The 21,235-nt window shown below is 42.6% G+C and overlaps 1 protein-coding gene across 4 annotated transcripts in view; it reads left to right on the top strand.

The window, feature by feature from the left end:
- WASF1 (WASP family member 1) overlaps window positions 1-21,235 on the top strand; it is a 999,902-nt gene that overhangs the window by 540,138 nt on the left and 438,529 nt on the right. For all 4 annotated transcript variants that reach the window (XM_069607752.1, XM_069607754.1, XM_069607753.1 and 1 more), the window contains one exon: window positions 14,575-14,734. In XM_069607752.1, the coding sequence (XP_069463853.1) occupies window positions 14,602-14,734 (133 nt within the window). In that variant the 5' untranslated portion in view covers window positions 14,575-14,601. The remainder of the gene's footprint in view (window positions 1-14,574; window positions 14,735-21,235) is intronic.

The following is a 21,235-nucleotide window of genomic DNA, read 5'->3' as shown; positions in this document are numbered from 1 at the left end:
ATGTGCAACAGAATTCTGAAAACAAGCGCCGTCTGGGGTCTGGCGCAGCTATGCCAAATGATAAAGATGTACAGCACAGAACAGCCCATTGTTTATTTATTTCATTTATTTTCGACTACCTTTTGCCAAGTAAAAATGCATATGCCTTCCCTGCTGTCGTCTTATTCTCCTGATATTAGTTTTACAATTATGTGAAATAAAATAACGCACAAGGACATCATCGCGGAATAGCGAGCAGAAATCCTTAATCTAATGCGATGAATAACCCCTTTTCAATTCGAAACGTTTTGCAATGATTATCACGTGTATCGCAAGACAACCTCATTTTGCGCGACCCACAACACGTTTTTGTTAGTGCAATGCATTTGCGCTTTAGAAAAATCCCTCATTCTGCATATACACAAACTGGGGCTGGTTCTCAAAGGGGTTATTGTATGCAAATGCCCTATACGGACACTGCGTTTGTGCAGATTACCCCACGCGTGATTACCCTCAATTTATATATGTGAAGGAAGTGTGGCCGTAGGAGTGATGGACAATTTCTGCAAATTAATCCAAACATACAATGCCATATTGTGTGAGGTGATATACAAAAATTACGCATCACTTGTTTTACTAGTCACAATTGACAATTTGCCCTTTTGCCAACGCTGTGCAAACCAGATTAGGAACTGGGGCAACTATGCAGTGATTGTAATGGTTTTAACAATATTTCTTGTGTTTTTGCTCCCAACTCTGTTGGACACCATATTAACTTTCAAGATGTAATTTAATGTTTTTAATATTTTCCTTTACTAGTAACTTGCTCCTGGGAAATGTGAATCTTGTTTGCTAGACACAATGTAATTCCAGTTTATACTCAAACCGAGCACACAAAGGGAGTCCTCTTTTTTGATAAAGGGGGATTGTTTGCGAGAGGACGTTTACAACGTGTATACAAGAAACATTTGCAAACAGCTACCCTTCTATGTTGCACAATAAAGTTGAAGACAAATGGCTGAACTAGAGAAAAAAGTTCACCATCATCATAAACATATAACAAGATGGTGGAAACGGGTATAGCACAAAAAAGTCACATATATTTATTTAAAAATTATGCTTAATAACGGACCGAATGGTAAATGCCAGAGTGTATCTTTTGATGGACCAGCAGGCTTGGAATGGGGTTACGTATGGACCAATTTGTCTCTTAGGTTTAACATACTTTTGAAAGCGAGACGTGGTTGGGGAAATCTTAAAATGTTCCATGTTGATGGTACTCCAGTTTTTTAAAATCGTTTTTCTCAAGAGTGTTACTTATCGGGGAGAAAGTAGAAACACATGTAATTTTGTCAATAGTGGTTCTAGGTTGTTTAGATAAGCAATCGGTTCTGGAGCTATTAGCAGCTCTTTTATATGCTCTGCTTACAATGTATAACGGGTATCTTTTAGCTTTGAGATTGTTCTTGAGTGCCTCACTGTGTTTCTTAAAATCTTCTTTTGTGGTACAATTACGTCTAATGTGTAAAAATTGCCCAAATGGCAGGTTTTCCCTCAGACTTTGTGGATGGAAACTTTCAATTTGGAGTAATGTATTTTTCTGTGTTGTTTTTTTTTTTTATATAGGCTGGCCCGATACATTGATCGGCCATCCTAAAGATCTCTAGATCCAAGAAAGAAATTCTGTCATTTTTTTCCTGCCATAGTGAAAGTGCTAGAGCTCTCATGGTTGTTAAGCCAAATCCTAAATTGGTTTAGTACATCGATACCTCCTCTCCTAATCATAAAACTGACATCAATGTATTGATACCATGAAATGATGTTAGAAAGCCTTGTTCTGTCGCTCATGTTATGAATAATCAAGAAAGGCGATAAACTGGGAAAATTAGCAAGGCTGGAAACAGATATGTGCTGTCGACACTATGATATGATATTTTATTTATAACGCGCTCATACACAGGTGTTTCAGAGCGCGACCAGGCAAAGGGAGGGGAACGGTGGAGAGAACAAAAACCACAATACTACTAGGCCCAGTGACATTGAGAACGTGCAAGTGCATGGGAAAGGGAAAAGGGGGAACGTGCATTGGAAGGGTGAGAAATTGGAAAGTGCAGAGCATAATAGAGGAAAAATAAATGGGAAGTGGATAAATAAATAAATAAATAAGGTGAGTCAAAAACAGTGGTAGTGCAGCCTGTGAGGGCCAAGTGCAAGGTTGGTCAGAATAGGGAGTAACCGACCAGTGCAGACAGAGTGGGGGGACCTGTATGGGTACAGTTACAGGCCCCAGTGCAAGGGGTTCCAGGGGGGGCAGTACAGGAGGATGGCAGGGTGAGCAGGTACCTGGGCCCAAAGGCAGAGGTTGGCCAGGTGCGGCATTGCTGAGCGAGAAGGCAGATCAGCAGGGGAGAAGAGGGGAAAAGGCAGAGGCAAAGAGGAAGGCCTTGAGGAGTTTACGGAACCGTAGGTGGTTCTCCTCAAGTTTCAAATTGGCAGGGAGGCAATTCCAGAGGGTTGATACACACTTGCGATTGCCACATGCAATGCAGGTTATGCTCCATTACTCCTAAATACCTTCTATCAGAAAGATGGCCCTCCTGGCTCCCCACTTCTGCATTAACCAAATGCTGACAATGGTTCTCTCTCACTCTCACACGTCTTTGGCTTTGGCAATGTGGGTTTTAACCAGTTTCTCTTATGCCCTCCTTTACATATGGGTAATAGGCTTTATAATCACTTGAATTCTTAATTGCCCTCTCTTGGCTCTGGCAATATTGGTTCTTTATAACTTGCATTGAATGATTCTCTTTTGGCCTTGGCAATAGTTGTTTTTATTGGTTTCTCAGGTTATTGCTCTCTTGTTATTGGCCTTTAATCTGACCCACATATAAATAATCATACCCTTCTGGTATGATAGTGAAGTTCTTGTTTTGCCACCTGCTCCTGTTTGAGTCTGCTTGGTTTGCAATAGAAAACTTGTCTGCTTTATATACGTTTGGTATTTAAAAAGAAATGTCTTCTTCCACTTCACTCTGTTTATATTATCTCTGTGCTTAAGGCCCCTGAACTTGGCCAGTGGGCGGTTACGAATTGCTCCACTGTCGCAATCTGATGATGAACTCGCTGGGTCTTATGTACGTGTCTGTTTGCCTCGCTGCCTCCAGGTCCTCTGCTTCTGCTTTCGTGCATGGCCTGGCAACCGACCCTTCTTGGCTTTGTGGGACCATGCCATTCGACAGAGGATGTCTCCTCTCTCCCACGGCTCACTGGTGCTCGCATGCCACCGATGCTTGACTGACAATGGGGAAAGCTTTCAAGTTGCGTGCTTTCCATGCGTGACCTCTGGAACTGCGGTCCTCAGGGGGAAAGCTGTCAATCCCAATGTTTCCCGGTGCGCAACCTCTGCAATCAAGGTCTCGGACAAAAGAGACCCTCTCTGGATCGGCATCCGTTCTGCACACGACTGTGGACCCAGCGTTTCTGCTTCTCTAGATCAGCATCCGTTCTGCACACGACTGTGGACCCAGCGTTTCTGCTTTTCTCCAACTTATGCTGCCACGTGGAGGCATCACAACTCCCTTCTGCTACTGCTCTTCTTAATGGCCTGCACATGAGGGGCCCTTTTATGCCTCGCCGTCTCACTCAGGTGGAGGGTCATTATCCCTAATAGGCTGCAACTTTGGTGACCCTTCCTTCCTTAACCTCCACTCCAGTCCCTCTGCTCCCCTATGCCACTATTTGTTATGGTTTAACAGAGGTCTTTAAAAAGACTGGGACGAGGGATATTCACCCAAGCCTGATGCAAAATATCACTGAGACAAGGAAGCAAGGAGGTGAAAGCCTACCACGGACCCAAAACATGCGGTACAGCTGCCCAAAAGCAACACTGATGATAAAAAGGCAAGAAAGATTCCCTCACACATCGACCAACTAGTCCTGGAATAACAGGGATTGAGATGCTGGTTGCGTACTGAGGAACCTGAAGACTGGAGAACGGGACGGAGATAGCCACAGGTGCCTGAGAGGTTTTAGCGAGGTGGCCCTGACCGGTGGCAGGGACACAGGAAACCAGACCAGTGAAAACAGACCAAAAACAGAGGCGCAGGCAGCCAAAGCCGAGAGAGACACTGGAACTGCGGAGTCAGGAGAAGGAGAACGCAGTGCGCAGCAGGCACCGAGAAGCTTTGTTCAGCCTCCAGGAGAGGCCGGAGACTGCCCTGAGACTTCCCAAAGGTAGGGAAAGTGCCGGACAGGTCACGGGAGCATTAGGGGGGGTGAGAACCCAAAGGAGCACATTCAGAAGAGGCTAAGGAAGGGGGTGAAGGGGATCCCATACAATTGTATGCAAACTTTGCAAACTTTATAAAAGCACCTCAAAGATTGCAAGGGGATAGAAAAAGGTAGCATACAAATATATATGAACTTTAAAAACCAGATAAGAACATCCCGAAGAGCACAAAGGGGTAAAAAAGCAAAGATATAATATAATACCAACTGTGTGAGGCAGATGAACACGTCTCAAGGGACACAAGGAAACAACAACAGAGCCACACAATCAGATAAAAACAGAGTACACCCAGGTGGGACAGTAGCTGGCAGGGGAGTATTCCAGGTCTGTCCAAGTTGACACTAGTTAACAAAGGGACAAGGGTGCCGCAAAGCCAAAGAAACAGGGTCTGGGACCCAGATGAACATGGGCAAAGCCCACCAGTGGAACGCATAAGGGTTGAGGGCCCACCTCAGTACAAGAGGAGTGGTAACCAGTGGGCAGCAGCCCACACCACAATTATCTTGGGATCTGAAAGTAGTGGAAATCAAGTCTGGCAGGTGAATAAATCAGACTTGATACAATATTTGAAAAGTCTGCACTGAGGTCTGGCAGATTAGTGAACCATAACTGACAAGATTCTGGAAGGGATGATTTTTGTGCTATGGACAGTGAAAGAGATAGTTCCCATTGGATTTTTGGGAACTTTGTTTTGTGGGCTAGTGGAATCAGGAACCCAGGAAAATGCTCCCCCAGGAGATCGGGGAACTTGGTTATCTTTAAGTTTGAATGAGCTTCTGAACAGTGAGCATTGAACTAGCTACATTCTTTGTAGAAGAACTGTGCTTTGGTGTCAGTATCCAGAATGGGACGGTCCTCCTTCTGGAGTTAAGTAGACACTGCCTCTTTCCCTTTAGACACATTGAAAATGTAAGGGCCGGCAATAGGTTTAAACACAGATCAGTGGACATTTTTGTTTGACCGACATCGTGCCTCAAGAGACATGGTGCATAGTTTTGTTGAGGCAGGGCAACCCTTCATAGTGGTTAGGGGCAGTTAGGCCTTTCCTCAACCCCTTTTCCTTTCTTATGGTGGAAATAAAAGTCTATAGCCCAAACAAATATGTCCCCTTTGTCTTGTCTCTCTCCTTCTGCACCCTTAGAGTACCTATAAAGATTAGAAAAGCACGTGTCCCATCACTCCACCGAAATAGAATTGCATTGAAGTTCATTCTGACTGTCTCCATTCCATTAATTACACTCCAGAAATGATGCACATTTTTGGTAGTAATAATCCTAAACATCCTCTCCCCATCACTCTGCAGTAACAGATGACGGTGAGAGATATGCCGATATTTATACTGCTGTCTCGCTTTACGGGCTTTCTCACCATCTCTGACAGTGAGAATGATGCTTTCTTTACCTGCTTCAAACATCTTCTTAGAATGGTTTTTTCGCTTGTATAACCAGATCAAAGCAATGGATTTTTTGTTTGGGATTATTCACCAATTTAGTTGCCCGAATGAAAGTCAGGAACTGTTGAGCAGTTAACGCCTGCATCTTTTCTTCCAATGTTGTCTGATCAAATAGTTGTCTAATTTATCCATTGAAAACACTTGGATTATGAATTTTCAATGCAATCCTTGTTCTGTTTGGGCATATAACCAGATTCCTTAAATCCTTATTACACTTGTTCTTAATTAGTAGTTAAAAACTATAGTGAGAAAATCATGATCACTCAAATTTGTCCCCTGGATCTTAAATACATCGCATAGCTCAAACAATGTTGAGTTAAAACTACATAATCAATACACAAGGCCATGTTACCATTGCACCAAATAGGCTTATTTGGGATGTCACCCTTCACATTGCCATTTGTCATTTGCATACCCCACAAATTAAATTCATTCATCAAATTGTCGCTGATACAAAATTAGCTGTGTTGCGATTCCCAGTCCCATCTAAATCCAAGTTTTTCTCTTCCTGTGCTGCCGAGCAATCAGAATTAAATTGCATGCCACAATATTCCTACAATGTGGTTCCTCCATATATTAGACCATTATTTGATCAATAACGGAGATAAAGTCTCTTTTTAAAGTTGAGGGGTTCCAATAAATACTCAAAACTAGTAGCTAGCACTCCAAAAAATATCTTTACCGCCAAGATGCTTGTTCGAGACTATATTTTTTTAATAGTTGTGATAATGCCCCCACATGGTCTTCCACCATTTAGGGTGTGGCAAGTTGTTGAGCTACGACATAGCTAGATTCAATGGCCTCTGAAACCACACTTCTTGTCATGAAAGAATATTACACACATTATATTCTTGCATAGTGACTTGTTGTTATTACGGAAATTGTTATAACCCCTTGAATTCCAAGACCGTAATCTCATATTAGTCTGATGGCAATATTCGTTTCAGCCCTGTTCCCTTGTCCCCCAATCCCCTAAAGTGTTTTGTTAAGGTTTGGGCAAGCCAAGACCAGTTCTCTTCTGTGGGCCAATTGAATTTGTTACTTCAACTGAGTGTCCCAAAAAAGATTCTGCGTTACACATGATCATAAGGGATTCACCCTTCCACCCCTCATTGATACCTGGGTGCCTCAATCCTAGCAAATCATCAACTTGCTTCTTTTCTCCATACAATACTGATAAATTGTAACCCATTTGCTTAATCGATTTGATTATATCCAGAAGCATTCAGGTGACAATTTTAGATAGAATTTATAATGAAACTGCATTTGTCCTTACAGGGTCGATAAAGTAAACCAATTCTGTTATTAATATTATTATTATTATTACTATTATTATGGTATTTATTGATCACGAACCTAGCTTTGAGAAGGATAGGAGCGCTTTTCAGAGGTAAACAATAGTACAGATGCATAACGGAGTGCTTTTCAGAGGTAACAGAACAGATATACAGCTGGGGTAGGATACAGAGGGGCACAGAGGAGGGGTACAGCTGTACAAGGTAGCGGGCGGCTCCAAGCGAGTCAGGTGGCGTGGGGGTGACGTGATGGCCTAGGTGTTGAGGAGGTGCGACTCCTTGAAGAGGTGGGTCTTTGAGTTATTTTCTGTATTGTAGGAGCATTGGGGCAAGTCTGATTCTGGCGGGGAGGAGGTTCCGCAGTCATGGGGCGTAGGTAGAGAAGGCTTGTTTTCTGGCCCTTTCCTTTTTGCATCGGCGGATTTCAAGTCTGCACATGCCCAGGCATCCGGTGGTGCGCTCTTCCACCAGTGATGCAGAGTTTCTCTGCAAGCTATCTGGGTGACTTGAGGGTGATTGCCTTACAGATGATGCAGAAAGACTTGAACGTGATTCGTGCTTATAGTGGAACCAGTGAAGGTCGATGAGGGCTGGGGTGATGTGGTCATTTCTGTGTACACAATGATGAGGCATGCAGTCACGTGTAGGACACTTCTCAGGGGCTCAAGGGAGGACGACGAGAGGCCTTCCAGGAGGGCATTGCCCCAATCCAGATGGAATAGGACCAATGCTTGAACAGTGGATCTAAACCTTTCCAGAGGAAGGAAGGGCTTCACTTTCCACAGGAGGGAGAGCTGATACCAAACTGTTTGAGTTTTCGTAGCTGTGTGTCTTGAAAGAGAAGTGTTTGATGAAGTGAGGGACTTGGCGCAGTAGGTGAGCTTGGGTGTGAAGCCCTCAGGCTTCATGGTTGATAGGCAGGTCTGTATGGGTGTTCGGTGGTGTTGGTGAGGAGTAGGAATCCAGTTTTGGAGGGCTTGAGCTTCAAGTATGCACTGAACACCCAACACTGGATCAGCGAGAGGCAGCTTTTGAGCCTGTGGATGGCCTTGATGGATTTGATCTTGTGGTATAGCTGTATATTGGTGGATGTGGATGTTGTGTCTGGCTAGGAGGGCTCCTTCTATATTTTTAGATGTTAAAGGCAGAGGTATTGGACTTCATAGAAGAGTTTTGGTACATTAGAGCAATTTAGTACAATATTACTAGAATGTAAACCGAATTCTAATAATAAATGCTGTGCCGACTGAAGTAAGGAGTTTCTCACAGGATTATTTCCAGCTGCTCTCCCAATGCCATTATTAATTGTAGACACAGAGCTATTAACACTAGGTTTTTTGCCGTTCATCAGATCCTTTTTCCATGGCTATTTGCTGTGTGTTCAGTCTGAGTAGGGTTTTCAAAGTTTAACCGGTTCCTTAACACATGTATATTCGTTGACTGATCAGTTTGACATTCCACCGCACAGAATAACTTCTCAGAAATTGCATGTGAACCAGAGCAGAATCAGAAGATCAATTTGAGATACATCAGTGAGTATTACATTAGGTCCTGCTGTTTACTCAGCACCTCCTCTGTCATATTCAAGCCCCTTTGTTTACTGCATGTCTCAGTTACTTTATTACTAAGTTTAAGATTGCTAGGACATAAGTCACCAGTCACGCCAACAACCTTATTCACCTCCATCTCGATTTGCCTCTTAATTGCTGCTTCTTTAGTTAGATGTAAATTCCAAAGAAAGGTTCTTCAGCTTTGTTTATTAGATCCTATATTCTTCCAATGTTTCAACTTTTTAATGACTTTTCTTTGTAGTGGCAACGCAGCAGGGGTAGAAACACACTCAGTAACTAAATACTTTCAGTATGCCGATGTCAATTATTTCCGTATATTTGCGGTACCGAAGTCTTGCTTCAAAGCATTGGACAATTGATGATCATTTGCCGCAGTAATGTGGTTTGAATCCAATGTAGTGTCAATACACCTGATGTTTGATTCAAGTGATTCCTAATTCATTTTTATTTCACTTAGTTCCTAAGTATGTGACTGCATTTCAGCACTGATGTTATCGTATAGGCTAACAAAGGAACTTAAAACCATTTTAAATGCTGATATGGACTGGGCTGATATTTATCTCGTCTTCCATACCTTTCATGTAAAGTACTGTGTGTGGTCATGAATGAAGGGAAATCCTCCAACAGAGTCACCAGGAGTCCTCGGTCGGCCCTCAATTTCATTTAGCCCAGCTCAGTCATCAGGAGGAATGTTCAAGTTTGCACTAGATAACTCCAGAGCAAACTCCAATTAATAATAATATTTAGCTTGTCCTATAGAACCAACCTAGGCTTAGAGGACTTCCACATTTCTGTACTCATACCTGCAGTGCGATAAAAGTCAGTAATTTGCATATGTGACAATGCTTTTTTGGCTGCTTTACAGGTACTAGACTTATTATTTTGGTTATTAGAAGCCACAGTGCTAACTTCTAACTGTGACGCATTATTAAGGTATATCAGCAAATCGCCATTGTTGTCTCTTGAGGCAGACACACCATACAGCATTCCTTTAACAGGATTAGGAGAATGAAATGGAGTAAATGGTTCTGGGGACACGGCTGGGAAACAGAGTATTTCGAGTATTATTATTATTATTATTATTTCTCAATTTTCTTAGTCTGCATCCATCACCACTAGAGGACTTCATAAAGATTGAGAGGGCGGGCTCATATTACAGTCATCTGGCACAGATTTGCTCCTCGGATCGTACATTCTACTCACCCCAGTGGCAGAAATACATTTTGCACTCTAATAGTTCACAAGAGCAATGGATTGGGGTGGCTGGGGAAGGAGAGGAGAAATACCCAGTCACACTCGAACTGCCTCCAACTGCTCACACTCACCCACACTCAGTTCAGCTCTGTGCGGTTCCACCGAGTTTGTAGGAGCTAGTGTGTCACTCAATTCCTTCCTCCAGAAACTGGTACTGGTAATCCCAAGTCTTTTGATAGCAGAGTACTGCCTCCAACTCGCTCACGCTGAGTTGTACAATGTTACATTCACACTCATTCAGCCTCCCTTGCTTACCAAAGATTTTACTGAATTTTGATTTACACGCTGGGAATGCAGAAGGAGCCCGTTAAAAGCAGCCAATTTCAGCAGTACAGCTAAGCGCGGGAGGGGGTAAGGGTGAGAAGATCTCACACATGTCTAGGGCAGTTCTAAAATACTAGATGGTGGCAGGCAGGCCTCCGTACTGGGCCTTTTTACGCATGAAAATCTTGCAAATACAACAGATACATTATTTTCCTGTGTACATTTACACACAAGTTTAGAGCAGAGGACGGTGCAAAGGTCAGGTTACTTGACACAAACCAGAAGGCGTCTTTTGATTTTTATCTACATGGATGTAATTGCAAGCCATGAATAAAAGCCTCTGAAACAAGAATGTATTTCTCTGAAGCCTTACAAAAAAAGAAACTGCACATTGTGATGAAAGGAATATGTATTTCCATTCAGCTTCTGCTGTGTTGCTGCTCAGGGAGCAATGGAAGCACTGTGCATATTTATTTTCCTAACATTTTAGGATTGTAAAATTAAGATGGAAAACAGTTGCAATTGAGAATTATTATTTTGTAACTAATTATGTTTTTTTCACCAGTGAAAGCAGACCAGTATTGCACAATTGTTATTACACCAAACACAGCTGTTCTAACCTCTCAAATCTTCAAGACTACAATTAAAACATCCAAAACCTGACTCTCCAGGAAGTGCAAGCGGTGTTCAAAAACAAACAAATGAAAGTTAAATTTGTAATTAAAATAGAAACCAAGCAAAACCTGTCCCTGTGATAATGCAAATGGGTATTTAACTTTATGTAGCGCTTCATACATGGTTCATCTAACAACTAGGCACTGTGATTATTATACCCAAGTCGATACTCAGTTAACCGACCTCTGAAGGATGCTAGCTAATAAGATAGCTCAGCTGATTGAGCATTCGTTGCTGCTATCTGAGCATGATCTGTAGGTTTGAATCCCGGCAAGGGCAACTCATCCTTTCAAGATCGATAGAGGAGTACCGACTTCGGTTTGGTGATAATTGTGATAAATATGTATAATGTACAGCGCTTTGCCTAAAGCACTATCTATATATACATACCATTAGGTAGTAATTGCTACAGGAAATGAGGACTTTCATTAACTATCAAAAGACAATTCTGCTATCGAACCTCAAAACACACAATACAATTCATGCTTGCTTTACTATATAATTGGCTAGGTTTTTGTGTTCTCAACTTTTAAATATATACCGGAGAGATAGAATGGCCAGACCTTACAATACACCTTTCATTATTTCTCTGTCACAATGCAGAAAGCTGCTGCATACTAATGATATCTATTCAGTTTTGCACATGTGGGCTGGATATTGCATACATTTTACACTCTTGCAAAGGAGAAAAGTCATTGTTACCCTCTTAAAATCACATTTCCTCTCAAAGTTTAAAAATAGGGAGTAAAATACTCCCACCTCAAAATCTTATCTGCAGCACTGGTGGCAGGCCTTGATATGATCCAGATCTTTGTCTCCTAGAACTACAGTAGACTGGTGCTGATCCCTAAATAACATATATTGTCCCATTTAATAAGCAAACATTTTGAGTAGTATGCACATTCAAATAAAACACATTTGAAACTATAATTATAAACAGAAGTTACCATTTTATGTTACTCAATTTTGGTATGTCAAACAAGAAGTATTCAGTTAGTATATTCAGAAAGCAATAAATCATTGTATTATTGGAAATAAGAGAGAAGTTTGTTGCATATAAATACCCACAGGATTATGTGAGATTATTTTATTCCATTTGTTGAAGATTAACTGATAGTATCACACAATGTCAGGCTCTACACACACAAGAATATACATCACTATCGGTCAATATAGTTTTAATAACATAGGACAATAAAATCTCCAAAAGTAAAGAATTCTTATTGTATTTCCCTTTCGACGCAGTGTTGCAATTGAGTGGCTTCAGAGAAAGGATTAATTGTATTGCTTGCAAAATAAAATTGTAAAATTGAAACTGTAAGAGATCAAAAAGTAGTCTGTATGTTGGTAGAAATGTGATATGTTGTACATAGATGTAAATATATATTCTTTATTTTCTGCAAAGGATAACAAAGGTACCACAATTGTAGAACAATCTTCTCCATATGTACTTAAAGGCTCTATGAGAAGAACCTCATTGGTTTGGTACCTATGTATAAAAGAAATGCCTTTATATAGGAAACCCAGTATCATGTACATTTGTTTTTAAATTTAAAGATAGAATTGTTGATTATCTTTCTTCTTATCAAATCACTTACCTCTAGAATACACATGTAGCCAATTCAATGCAAGACCTTAAGGAATAAAGACAAAAAAGTCCCCTGTTCAGAGTTTAGCCCAGAAGGCACACCAGTGAACCTGGAAGTTGTTCACGTTTTTTTAAGTCCTTAATGAGCTGAAGACAGAAAAGAAAAAAATCTGATTGCAAGATGTTTTAGACACAGTACATTTGTATAGTATGAATATGTACACAACTAAAGAGTTAAGTACTAGACTATAATATAGAATTGATGTGATTAAGTATTAGGTTATAATATACTTAGTTAAAACATTAAGGTATGTGACCCACGTGCCGTGCATCATATAGAGAACCAAGTTAATGAGTATCTTTCCTAAACTACATTTTATTATAATTATTATTATGGCATTTATTGAGGACTGACCTAGCTTTGAGAAGCAACAGTACACTTTACAATGATAGGGGGAAGAAAATGGTAAGGGGAGCAGAGAAACAAGTGACGGGGAGCGCACATCAGGGGAGGCGGAAGGTGGGCAATTTGTCAGCAAGGGATCCACAAGCAGCCAGGGGAGGGAACCATGGGGATCAGATTGCCCAGTTTTAGACAGGGTGGGGAGTGGGAGGGTGTGTGGACCTAGCTGTTATGGAGGAGACATTCCTTGAAGAGCAGGGTCTTGCGCTCCTTGCTGAACTGTAGGCGCCAGGGGGTGAGTCTGTTAACTGTGACAGTGTTCCAGAGTCTTGGGATGTAGACCGAGAAGGCATGTCTTCTGGTTCTTTCCTTCCTGCACTGGAAGAGTAAGTCTGCACATGCCCTTCCTTCTGGTGGATCACAGGCCTCCAGAGATGATGCAGCAGGATTTGAAGATGATACGGGCTTGCAGTGGGAGCCAGTGCAGTTCGATGAGGGTTGGGTGAGGTGGTCGAATGGGGTGTCATTTGAGGAGTCTTGCTGCAGCATACAGGACACAACTCAGGGGTGCCATGGTAATCGCCAGAAGGCCTTCCTAAAGGTAATTGCCAGAATCCAGGTAGGAAAGTATCAAGGCTTGCACAGCGGATCTGAAGTTGCTTTCTGGGACGAGGTGATATTTCCCAGGAGAGAAAGTCAGTACCACACCGTTTGTGTCTTCCTTGCTATATGCTGTTTGACTGTGAGGTGTCTGCCGATGTTGAACCCAAGTGAATTGACACGGGCGGCTATATTAGGTGTGAAAGCCTTGAGGTTCATAGCAGTGAGCCAGGTCTGGATGTCAGTGTGTTTTGTGGTGTTGGTCAACAGTAAGAATTCAGTCTAACACCTAGGTTTACACACCCTGTACTCTCGCCCCCACCTCACCTGATCTGCTCTCATCTGTCTCCTGCCCTGGTTGCTTGTAGATCCCTTGCTGCCAATTGCTGACCCTTGCCTTCCCCGTTTAGCTCGCTGCGCACTTCTTCTCTGCACCGTCACTGGGTTCTTCCCCCTCTGATTGTAAAGCGTTCCGTTGCTTCCCGAAACTAGGTCAGCGCTCAATAAATTCCCTAATAAGGTTATATTGAGGTAGAGCTGCATGTCATCTGCATATTTGTGGATGTATCATAAGAGGAAGTATCACACATTAAATACTCTTGTAAAATGGGTTTCAACAATAAACACAAATACGAGGAACCATTAAATAAAACTAGCATATAAAATGATATAAGTGGGTTGTGTAATACGTTCAAATAAGTGGAATACCATGTTGCAAACTTAACATTATTGTAGACATGGCCATAGATCTGTGATGGAACACCTCAGCCTATGTACAATATAGTTACAATTTCAGTTATTGGATATCTGTTCACCTAATGACCAGGATTCGAACCTGTGTTGCTCTGCGTTGTCTTGCTTCCAAGACAAACGCATTGATACTTAGCTATCCTTCCTGGTACTGCCGCAAGAAGTAATGTTTGCCTGGTTTTCTATAGAAAAGTTCATTTAGGTTTGAATGTAAACATGCTTAAAAAGGTAATGATTTTCTCCTTATTAAAGTTGTTAGAGGTGTTATTTCCAGTCTGTTGTTTGGAAAGGAATTATGTATATGTACACCGTGGAGCGATTTGCATAAAGCATATTTTAAAAAGCACACAATTATGAAAGCTTGTGTGAAGTTTAAATCTACTATTGTCCGAGAGGTATCAAGAATCATAGCTATTTGCCTCTGACTTTGTTTATGCATCCGCTTATTTTCTAGGTGCTAGCATTCTGATATTACCTCAAAATGCCACTGGTGAAACGGAACATAGATCCCAGGCATTTATGTCACACGGCACTGCCCAGAGCTATCAAGAATGAACTGGAATGTGTGACAAATATCTCCTTGGCAAATATTATCAGACAGCTAAGCAGTCTAAGTAAGTAATTCATGTTTTTTTCTTTACTGTTTTGTGTTTGCATAAAAATGCTAGTCATATTCTGTGGGGTGATTCTTTCTAAAGCCTGTCTGCCTGGACGCCATACTCTAAAGAACTGCGCTATGTCACTGCTTACTATTTTAAAAGCACCTTTGCATTCATATTTTAGCTCTCCACCTGAAATTAGAAATGCAGTAGTAACTTCTCTATTTAAGAAACCCACTTCGGGTCAGTATCTTACCTCTAGTATCCACCCACTTGTTACCAGACATTCACAGAAAAGCTATTGGAATAGGTGGCATTCTAGAGCAGGTTTCTGCAGCAGACTAAGGAATGATGTCCTACCAAAATGCTTTTCACAAAACCAGTAAGCCTAGACCAGCGGCCTGCAACCTTTAGCTCTCCAGTTGTTTGGACTAAAAATCCCATCAACCTTATCCAGCATAGCCTATGGTGAGGGATCATGGCAGTTGTAGTTCAAAATATCTAGATAGCCGCAGGTTGCAGACCCATGGCCTAGATGTGACAGACGTGGTTGAGACTATCACTTTTTAGCCTGTGTGCGAGATCTCCCATAGAGGTTTGGTAACACAGCTGTTTTTTTTATTAAGGAATTGTCATCTGAACCCACAATATGTAATAACCTGATTGAAACTGCCTTCGTTTTTCCATCATGTGTTTTTCTTTCCGCGATGCTAGACGGATAGGGGCATCCCTCAGGGATCTTCTCTATCCCCTTCTCTCTCCTTCTGTTAGTCGATGACCTGGGTGTCCTGTATACTAATTATGCGGACAACACCCAGGTCATCCTTGAACTCTCTGGCTCTTATTCTGCTGACTCAAAGGCTATTTCTGCTATCTACTTTGTCATTCATTCCTGGATGATTCAAAACTCGATGGCCTTGAACACTTACAAAACTGAGATCCTTATAGCCGCCTCCAGTCACATGCTAAAGAATCTTTCAGCGGACTACGCCTCATTTCTGATCGTCAATGTGTCCATCCTAGTTCAAAGTGTAAAGACGCTCGGTGTCACTATTGGCGCTGAACTCTCTATGCGCTCTCATGTGGCTAAAACTCATGTCACATGTGGCTGGAGTAATAAGCAACTCTGCTCATTGCACCCATTTTTATCTGTCAACAATATGTGTCTCCTTGCCTCTGCCCTTATCAACTCAAGGCTGTACTATTGTAATAGTCTTTTGGCAGGTTCTTCTTCGGCCAACATGGCTGCCCTCGAGATCACCCAAAACGGCAAGTTTAGAGCTGTGCTTGGCATGTCAAGGCGGCATTATATCACAAAGCCCGGAGAAAATTGCACTGGCTTCCTTTCAGGCACAGGGTCTCCTTCAAGATACTCACTCTCACGTTCAAATGCCTGAACGCCACAGCACCCAGCTATCTTGCAGAACGTATTCAATGATACATCCCAGGACGATCGCTCAGGCCTGCTGAACAGGCCAGGCTCTGCCAGCCTCGCTGTCGTCTAGCTAAATATGGAAAATCACATTTCGATGTCCTCGCTCCAGCGTTGTGGAATTCTCTCCCACTTTACACCAAGTCCTCCACTTCCTTGGTCGACTTTAAAAAGAACGTGAAGACCTTCCTCTTCACTGCTCCCTAGGTTTGCTCTTCTCTGACTCCATCTCTCTACTCGTTTCTGACTGTTTTGTTGTGTTTTGTTTCATGTGCGCCTTGAGGCCTGCAGGCGATTTGGCGCTATATCAAGAATAAAAATAAATAAATAAAAATAAGAGGATAAGTAACTGTGACCGTAAGCAAGATATAACAAGCATCACACCACATCAGATATTTATTTTTTATTTATTTATGGCATTTTTGTAACACCCAAAACAAGGGGTACGTAATGTGAACAGATGAAAAATAACACACATTTTATGTGCGACTCTAATGCAGTGTTGGACACATCATATAGAAATACAGGTGCACATGTTTTGTTTGTGGACTTTCATTAGTTTTGTCCATGTTCATTAATTTGATGTTCTCATGTGTCTTGGTTTTTACGTATGTGGCTTTGTTTTTCATCCTGGAGAGAAGCCTGCATGTGGTTCCCCAAACTCTGGGTCTCTGTTCGTCTGACTAGATGGGTTGGGCACGTTGGCATGTAACACCATGCAGGAAACTGGCATGGATTTTTAGGGGGATGAAATAATAGCTCTGGAAGATGCTGTTGGATAAGTCGGGGGAAACTTGGAGACGTCAATTTGCAATTGTCAGAGAAAATATATTGTATAATTAGAACGTTGTTCGAATTACAGGGTTATATGGGTGAGAGCACATTTTTGACAGGTTTGATTCCCAGGAGTATCGACCAAGATTTGTATTCTTTAGGGAGCAATCAAATGAGCATCAATAAGTTGATTGACACCTGTTATTTAAGCTCCTAGAAACAATCCAGTCAGTATATAACTGGTCGAATTTGTATTTATACTACTGTTAATCTTATCAGAATATTGTAATGTTGCATAACCTATTCTAACTTAAGAACAACTACATCTGATCAAATGTGGAAAGAATATATTTTTTTACTTTGAACTTCGATTGTTACCTTTAGAAGCCTGTCAGCAAGGGACCATTAAAACCAGCGTAAGCCTGGGGGCTCCTTTATTCAGATTTCCTTTGACAATTAATCTTTGTTTATTTCCCACATTTGGATTCGTTAAAGGAAAGAGGCACAGCACAAAGAAGTGTGAAGATTCTGCAAGAATGATCAAGGGAGACAATATGCATTCACAAATGGTTTACCTTTTGTAGACGCTGTACAGTTTGTTGATGCAGGTCCTAGAATTTCTAGGCCTTTTTCTCAACAGTCCACAACTGTTCACAAATTATTTTAGAATGATAGTTCATGGTTTTTGTTAATGTTGAGACTCGCACAATGATGGTATTTTCGAATAATGATGGGTGCTTACTTTTAGTTTTGGTGCATATTGGGGTCACCGGTTCCTTTGGATTGATGAAAACAAGTGCATCATCATTGTTGGCCAAGGGACCACTATGACACTTTGTGCCCTGCATCTTGATGATATAGTCTCTCGCCCCACTAACAGTTGATAAAAATGATGGCCTGGAGATTTCAAGATGGCCACCAAGCAGTAAAGACATGGCTGACTGGGCTCAGCGCTTCATCGGACGCCTGGATCTGTGGAACAAGGTTTAAAAACATAGAATATGGATCCTGTACTGGGAACATATGGACAATTTTAAGGGACGCCTATTTTTGAAAGGAACAAACGAAAGGGAGGAGCTGTTCCGATGAGTGATCCGGAGATAAAGGATTCGCTGACTAGCTTTGCTGAGGGATTGCACAGCGGGCACAGCACAAACTCAGAGGCAGACGGCAAAACTGAAGACTATTGCCCCCCCCACCCCCATCGACTCTGGACGGAGAACCCTCGAGGAGCCACAGGGAAGTCTGATTACTCAGGGCCGTGGCGGGACAAAAGGACGCCGCCCAAAGCCACTGCCTGGAATGTTAGAGCTTTCAAGAAGACCTGCAGGCCCCATCAAGCCTGGGTGAGATCCTGCTCTGTAAAATGGGTGAGAGAATACCATCCTGCCCAAAACGACACCCTACACAACTCAGAGCCCCCAGGGAGACCGTAAGCCTTCAAGAGTCCGGGTGTGGCCTCCGCACTACACAATCAGAGTGGCACCTTTCCCATCACGGCGTGACTCACCAGGAGCAGGCGTTGAGGGAATAGAAGGAGGCGGACCTCTGGTGGGCATTGGTTGGCACAAGTGACACACCCCTCAGGTGCCGTGCATGCAAACAGCATTATACTGGCATTGGGTGCAAGGGCATAGACCCTGGGAATGTTAGCGGACTAGGGCCGGAGGAGAGCAACCAAATCAACATTTAATACACTGGACGGTTAATTTGGAGGACAATCGGATGTCATAGGTGAGATATAGCGCAGCCTGGACCCACGGAGCAAACATTTGGGCCAAAGGGAAACCCCCTCTGGAAGACGCTTGGAAGACTAGATGGCAGTCGAAACCCTCAATTTTGAACCAACAAGTCTCAGGGAAAGCCCTACACGGTACTGGTGCAAGTCTCACTATATTTATGGGTAAAAATCTTTAGTGTTAACAATGTTTGGGTAAGCGGAGAAGCAAACTTACCTCAGGGGGACATGCTGTGAAGGATTGGGAAGTCCCGCACAATTGCTAATCGAGGAGAACAGGGTGCCACATTACCCATAATGGACATTTCTCAGAAGACTTGAACCCCTAAGCAGGAGCACAAAGAGAAACCTAACCACTACATTGTAGCAGGAACTGACCTAGAGGAGCACTTGGTCAATGCCAGGGCCCAGGGGGAAAAGAAAAGAGTGCACTTCCTCGCTTGCACCCACTCCTAAAGAGAATCTGATCAGAACCTGCTGGTTCAGGTCAAGTTGGGCCCGAACACACCCATATCACTGTAGCGAGGTGGCAGAGGTACAGAGGGAACACCACGAACACTAACATGGCAGCCTCTAAAGGAGATGTAGAACAATGTTTATACGTTTTTCAGGATAAGCTTTTCCGCCTCTTTGCAACTCCAATTTGACACCTTTACCACAGAATTTAAATCTGCCCTAACAGAGATACGAAAAGACGTTGCTTCTTTTGAGGAAAGAACAGATACTAATAAGAAGGCACTACAAGATTTGCCCAGGATACTACGAAGTTGGAAGAGCTTCTCGAACAGTTTGCAAGGACAACACATAATCTGGAGCTGCAAAGTGAGGACATGGAGAATAGATCAAGAAGGTCTAATATTCGGGTATGAAACATTCCATAATCAGTGAATGACTAGGCTCTGAGAGAGGAAGTTACAAGAGTTTTTAAAGACTTACTGAATACGGAAGTGGATGTAACAATTCCTATAGACAGGATTCATGGGGTTGGCCCAAAATATCAGGATCTGGGTGCCCGACCCAGACACACTGGTGGCATTGGCGCGTTACCCCCAGAAGGAACAAATCTTAAGGGAAGCCAGAAAAGTGACACAAATTGCACTCAACGGGAACGAAATCCAATTGTATTGGGATCTCTCTCTCCACTGATGCTACAAAAAAGAAGAAACATGCATGAAATCCTGCATAATATAGATGGACTTCAGGAAGCTCAATCGGGCCCCAATACTGGGCTTCGTGCTTATACTCCCTGAGGTCTGCGATACTGGGAATGGATAGTAATACAACACACTCGGACAAGAAATCAAAAAGCCCCCCCACTTCTGCAGCAGATAAGCCCCCCAACACCTTGAACGCGCAGGAAATCAGCTCGCCTGGACGAAGACGATCTGGAGAAATAAGGTACACTTTCACAGATCACGAATGACATTTTGTAAAGTTGGGGCTTTGTAGAGGCTCATCTTGGAATCCATTAAAGACACAAAAAAGAGGGTTTTAGTATACCCTCCACATATCCATGGTTTAGGAGTTAGGTCATTTCTGAGGGCGGAGTCCGAGGAGAGAGTAGCAAGGATGGTCTACACCAGGGAGAAGGGAAAGTTGTTGGGGAATTGTTGGGGGAGGGAGGCGGTGGGTACACAGGAGTTGAGGGGGAAAGTATTGGGGGGGGGAGTACAACACAAGAATGGAATCTGAGTGTTAGAAGATGTCCTTGGAGGTGCATCCCCAATGTAGCCGCTTCGCAAAATGGCTTTATCTCCGCTGTTTGTAACTTAATATAAGGGGGTTTAATACCCCTGTTAAGAGGAGGAAACTCCCCCTCTGAAACAAAAAAAGACCAGAAAGTCTAAATCCCGGTTTGTCCCCGAGGTTGCCCTCTTACATAAACAGCTTCCTCAAGCTACAAATATCTGTAGATTTTCTAAGCTCAATAACGATGCTGTTAGAGCAAAGGCAGTCTTTAAAACGTACAAAGTAGCCCTGTTTGAGGCAAAAAGGAGCTTCTTGCATGAAGAGATTAAACAGGCTGGGAACCAGGTCAAGGCTGTCTTTGAGGTGGTTTCAAGATTTTGTAATGCGGTATGTGCGGATACGACTATGGCTCCCTCCCAGGAGCAAGCAAACAAATGTAACTGTTTCTTTAAAGAAAAGATACCCATTATTCAAAAGAGTATGGGACAGCGAAGGTCCCCAAGGATAGAGGAGAGTTCAGGGGGAGAAAATGAACAAGAGGAGAGGAAGCAAGTGGAAGCAGTTTTCCACTTTCAAAAAGTGGATGAAGATGTGATTCTCGCCCTCATCAGTCAACTGAAGCCCACTAATGACCTTTCATGCGCAATGCCAGCATGTACAGCCAAACGTCTGGCGAGTAATATCTTGCGCTTTATTACCACCTTTGTGAATAAGTCACTACAAGAGTGTCAAGTCCCTAGAGCTCTAAAAAGAGATTAGTGAAGCCACTGCTAAAGAAAAGTAACCTAGATCCGGAGGTAATGAAGAATTACCGGTTGGTGGCTAATCTGATATGGCCGAATAACATTTTTTGTGCGTAATCAATTTCAGGCATTTGTGGAAA

Source organism: Ambystoma mexicanum, chromosome 4q (assembly GCF_040938575.1).
Source record: "Ambystoma mexicanum isolate Mex_15411 chromosome 4q, UKY_AmexF1_1, whole genome shotgun sequence".
NCBI classification, from domain to species: Eukaryota; Metazoa; Chordata; class Amphibia; order Caudata; family Ambystomatidae; genus Ambystoma; species Ambystoma mexicanum.
This window is presented reverse-complemented; position numbering and strand designations above follow the sequence as displayed.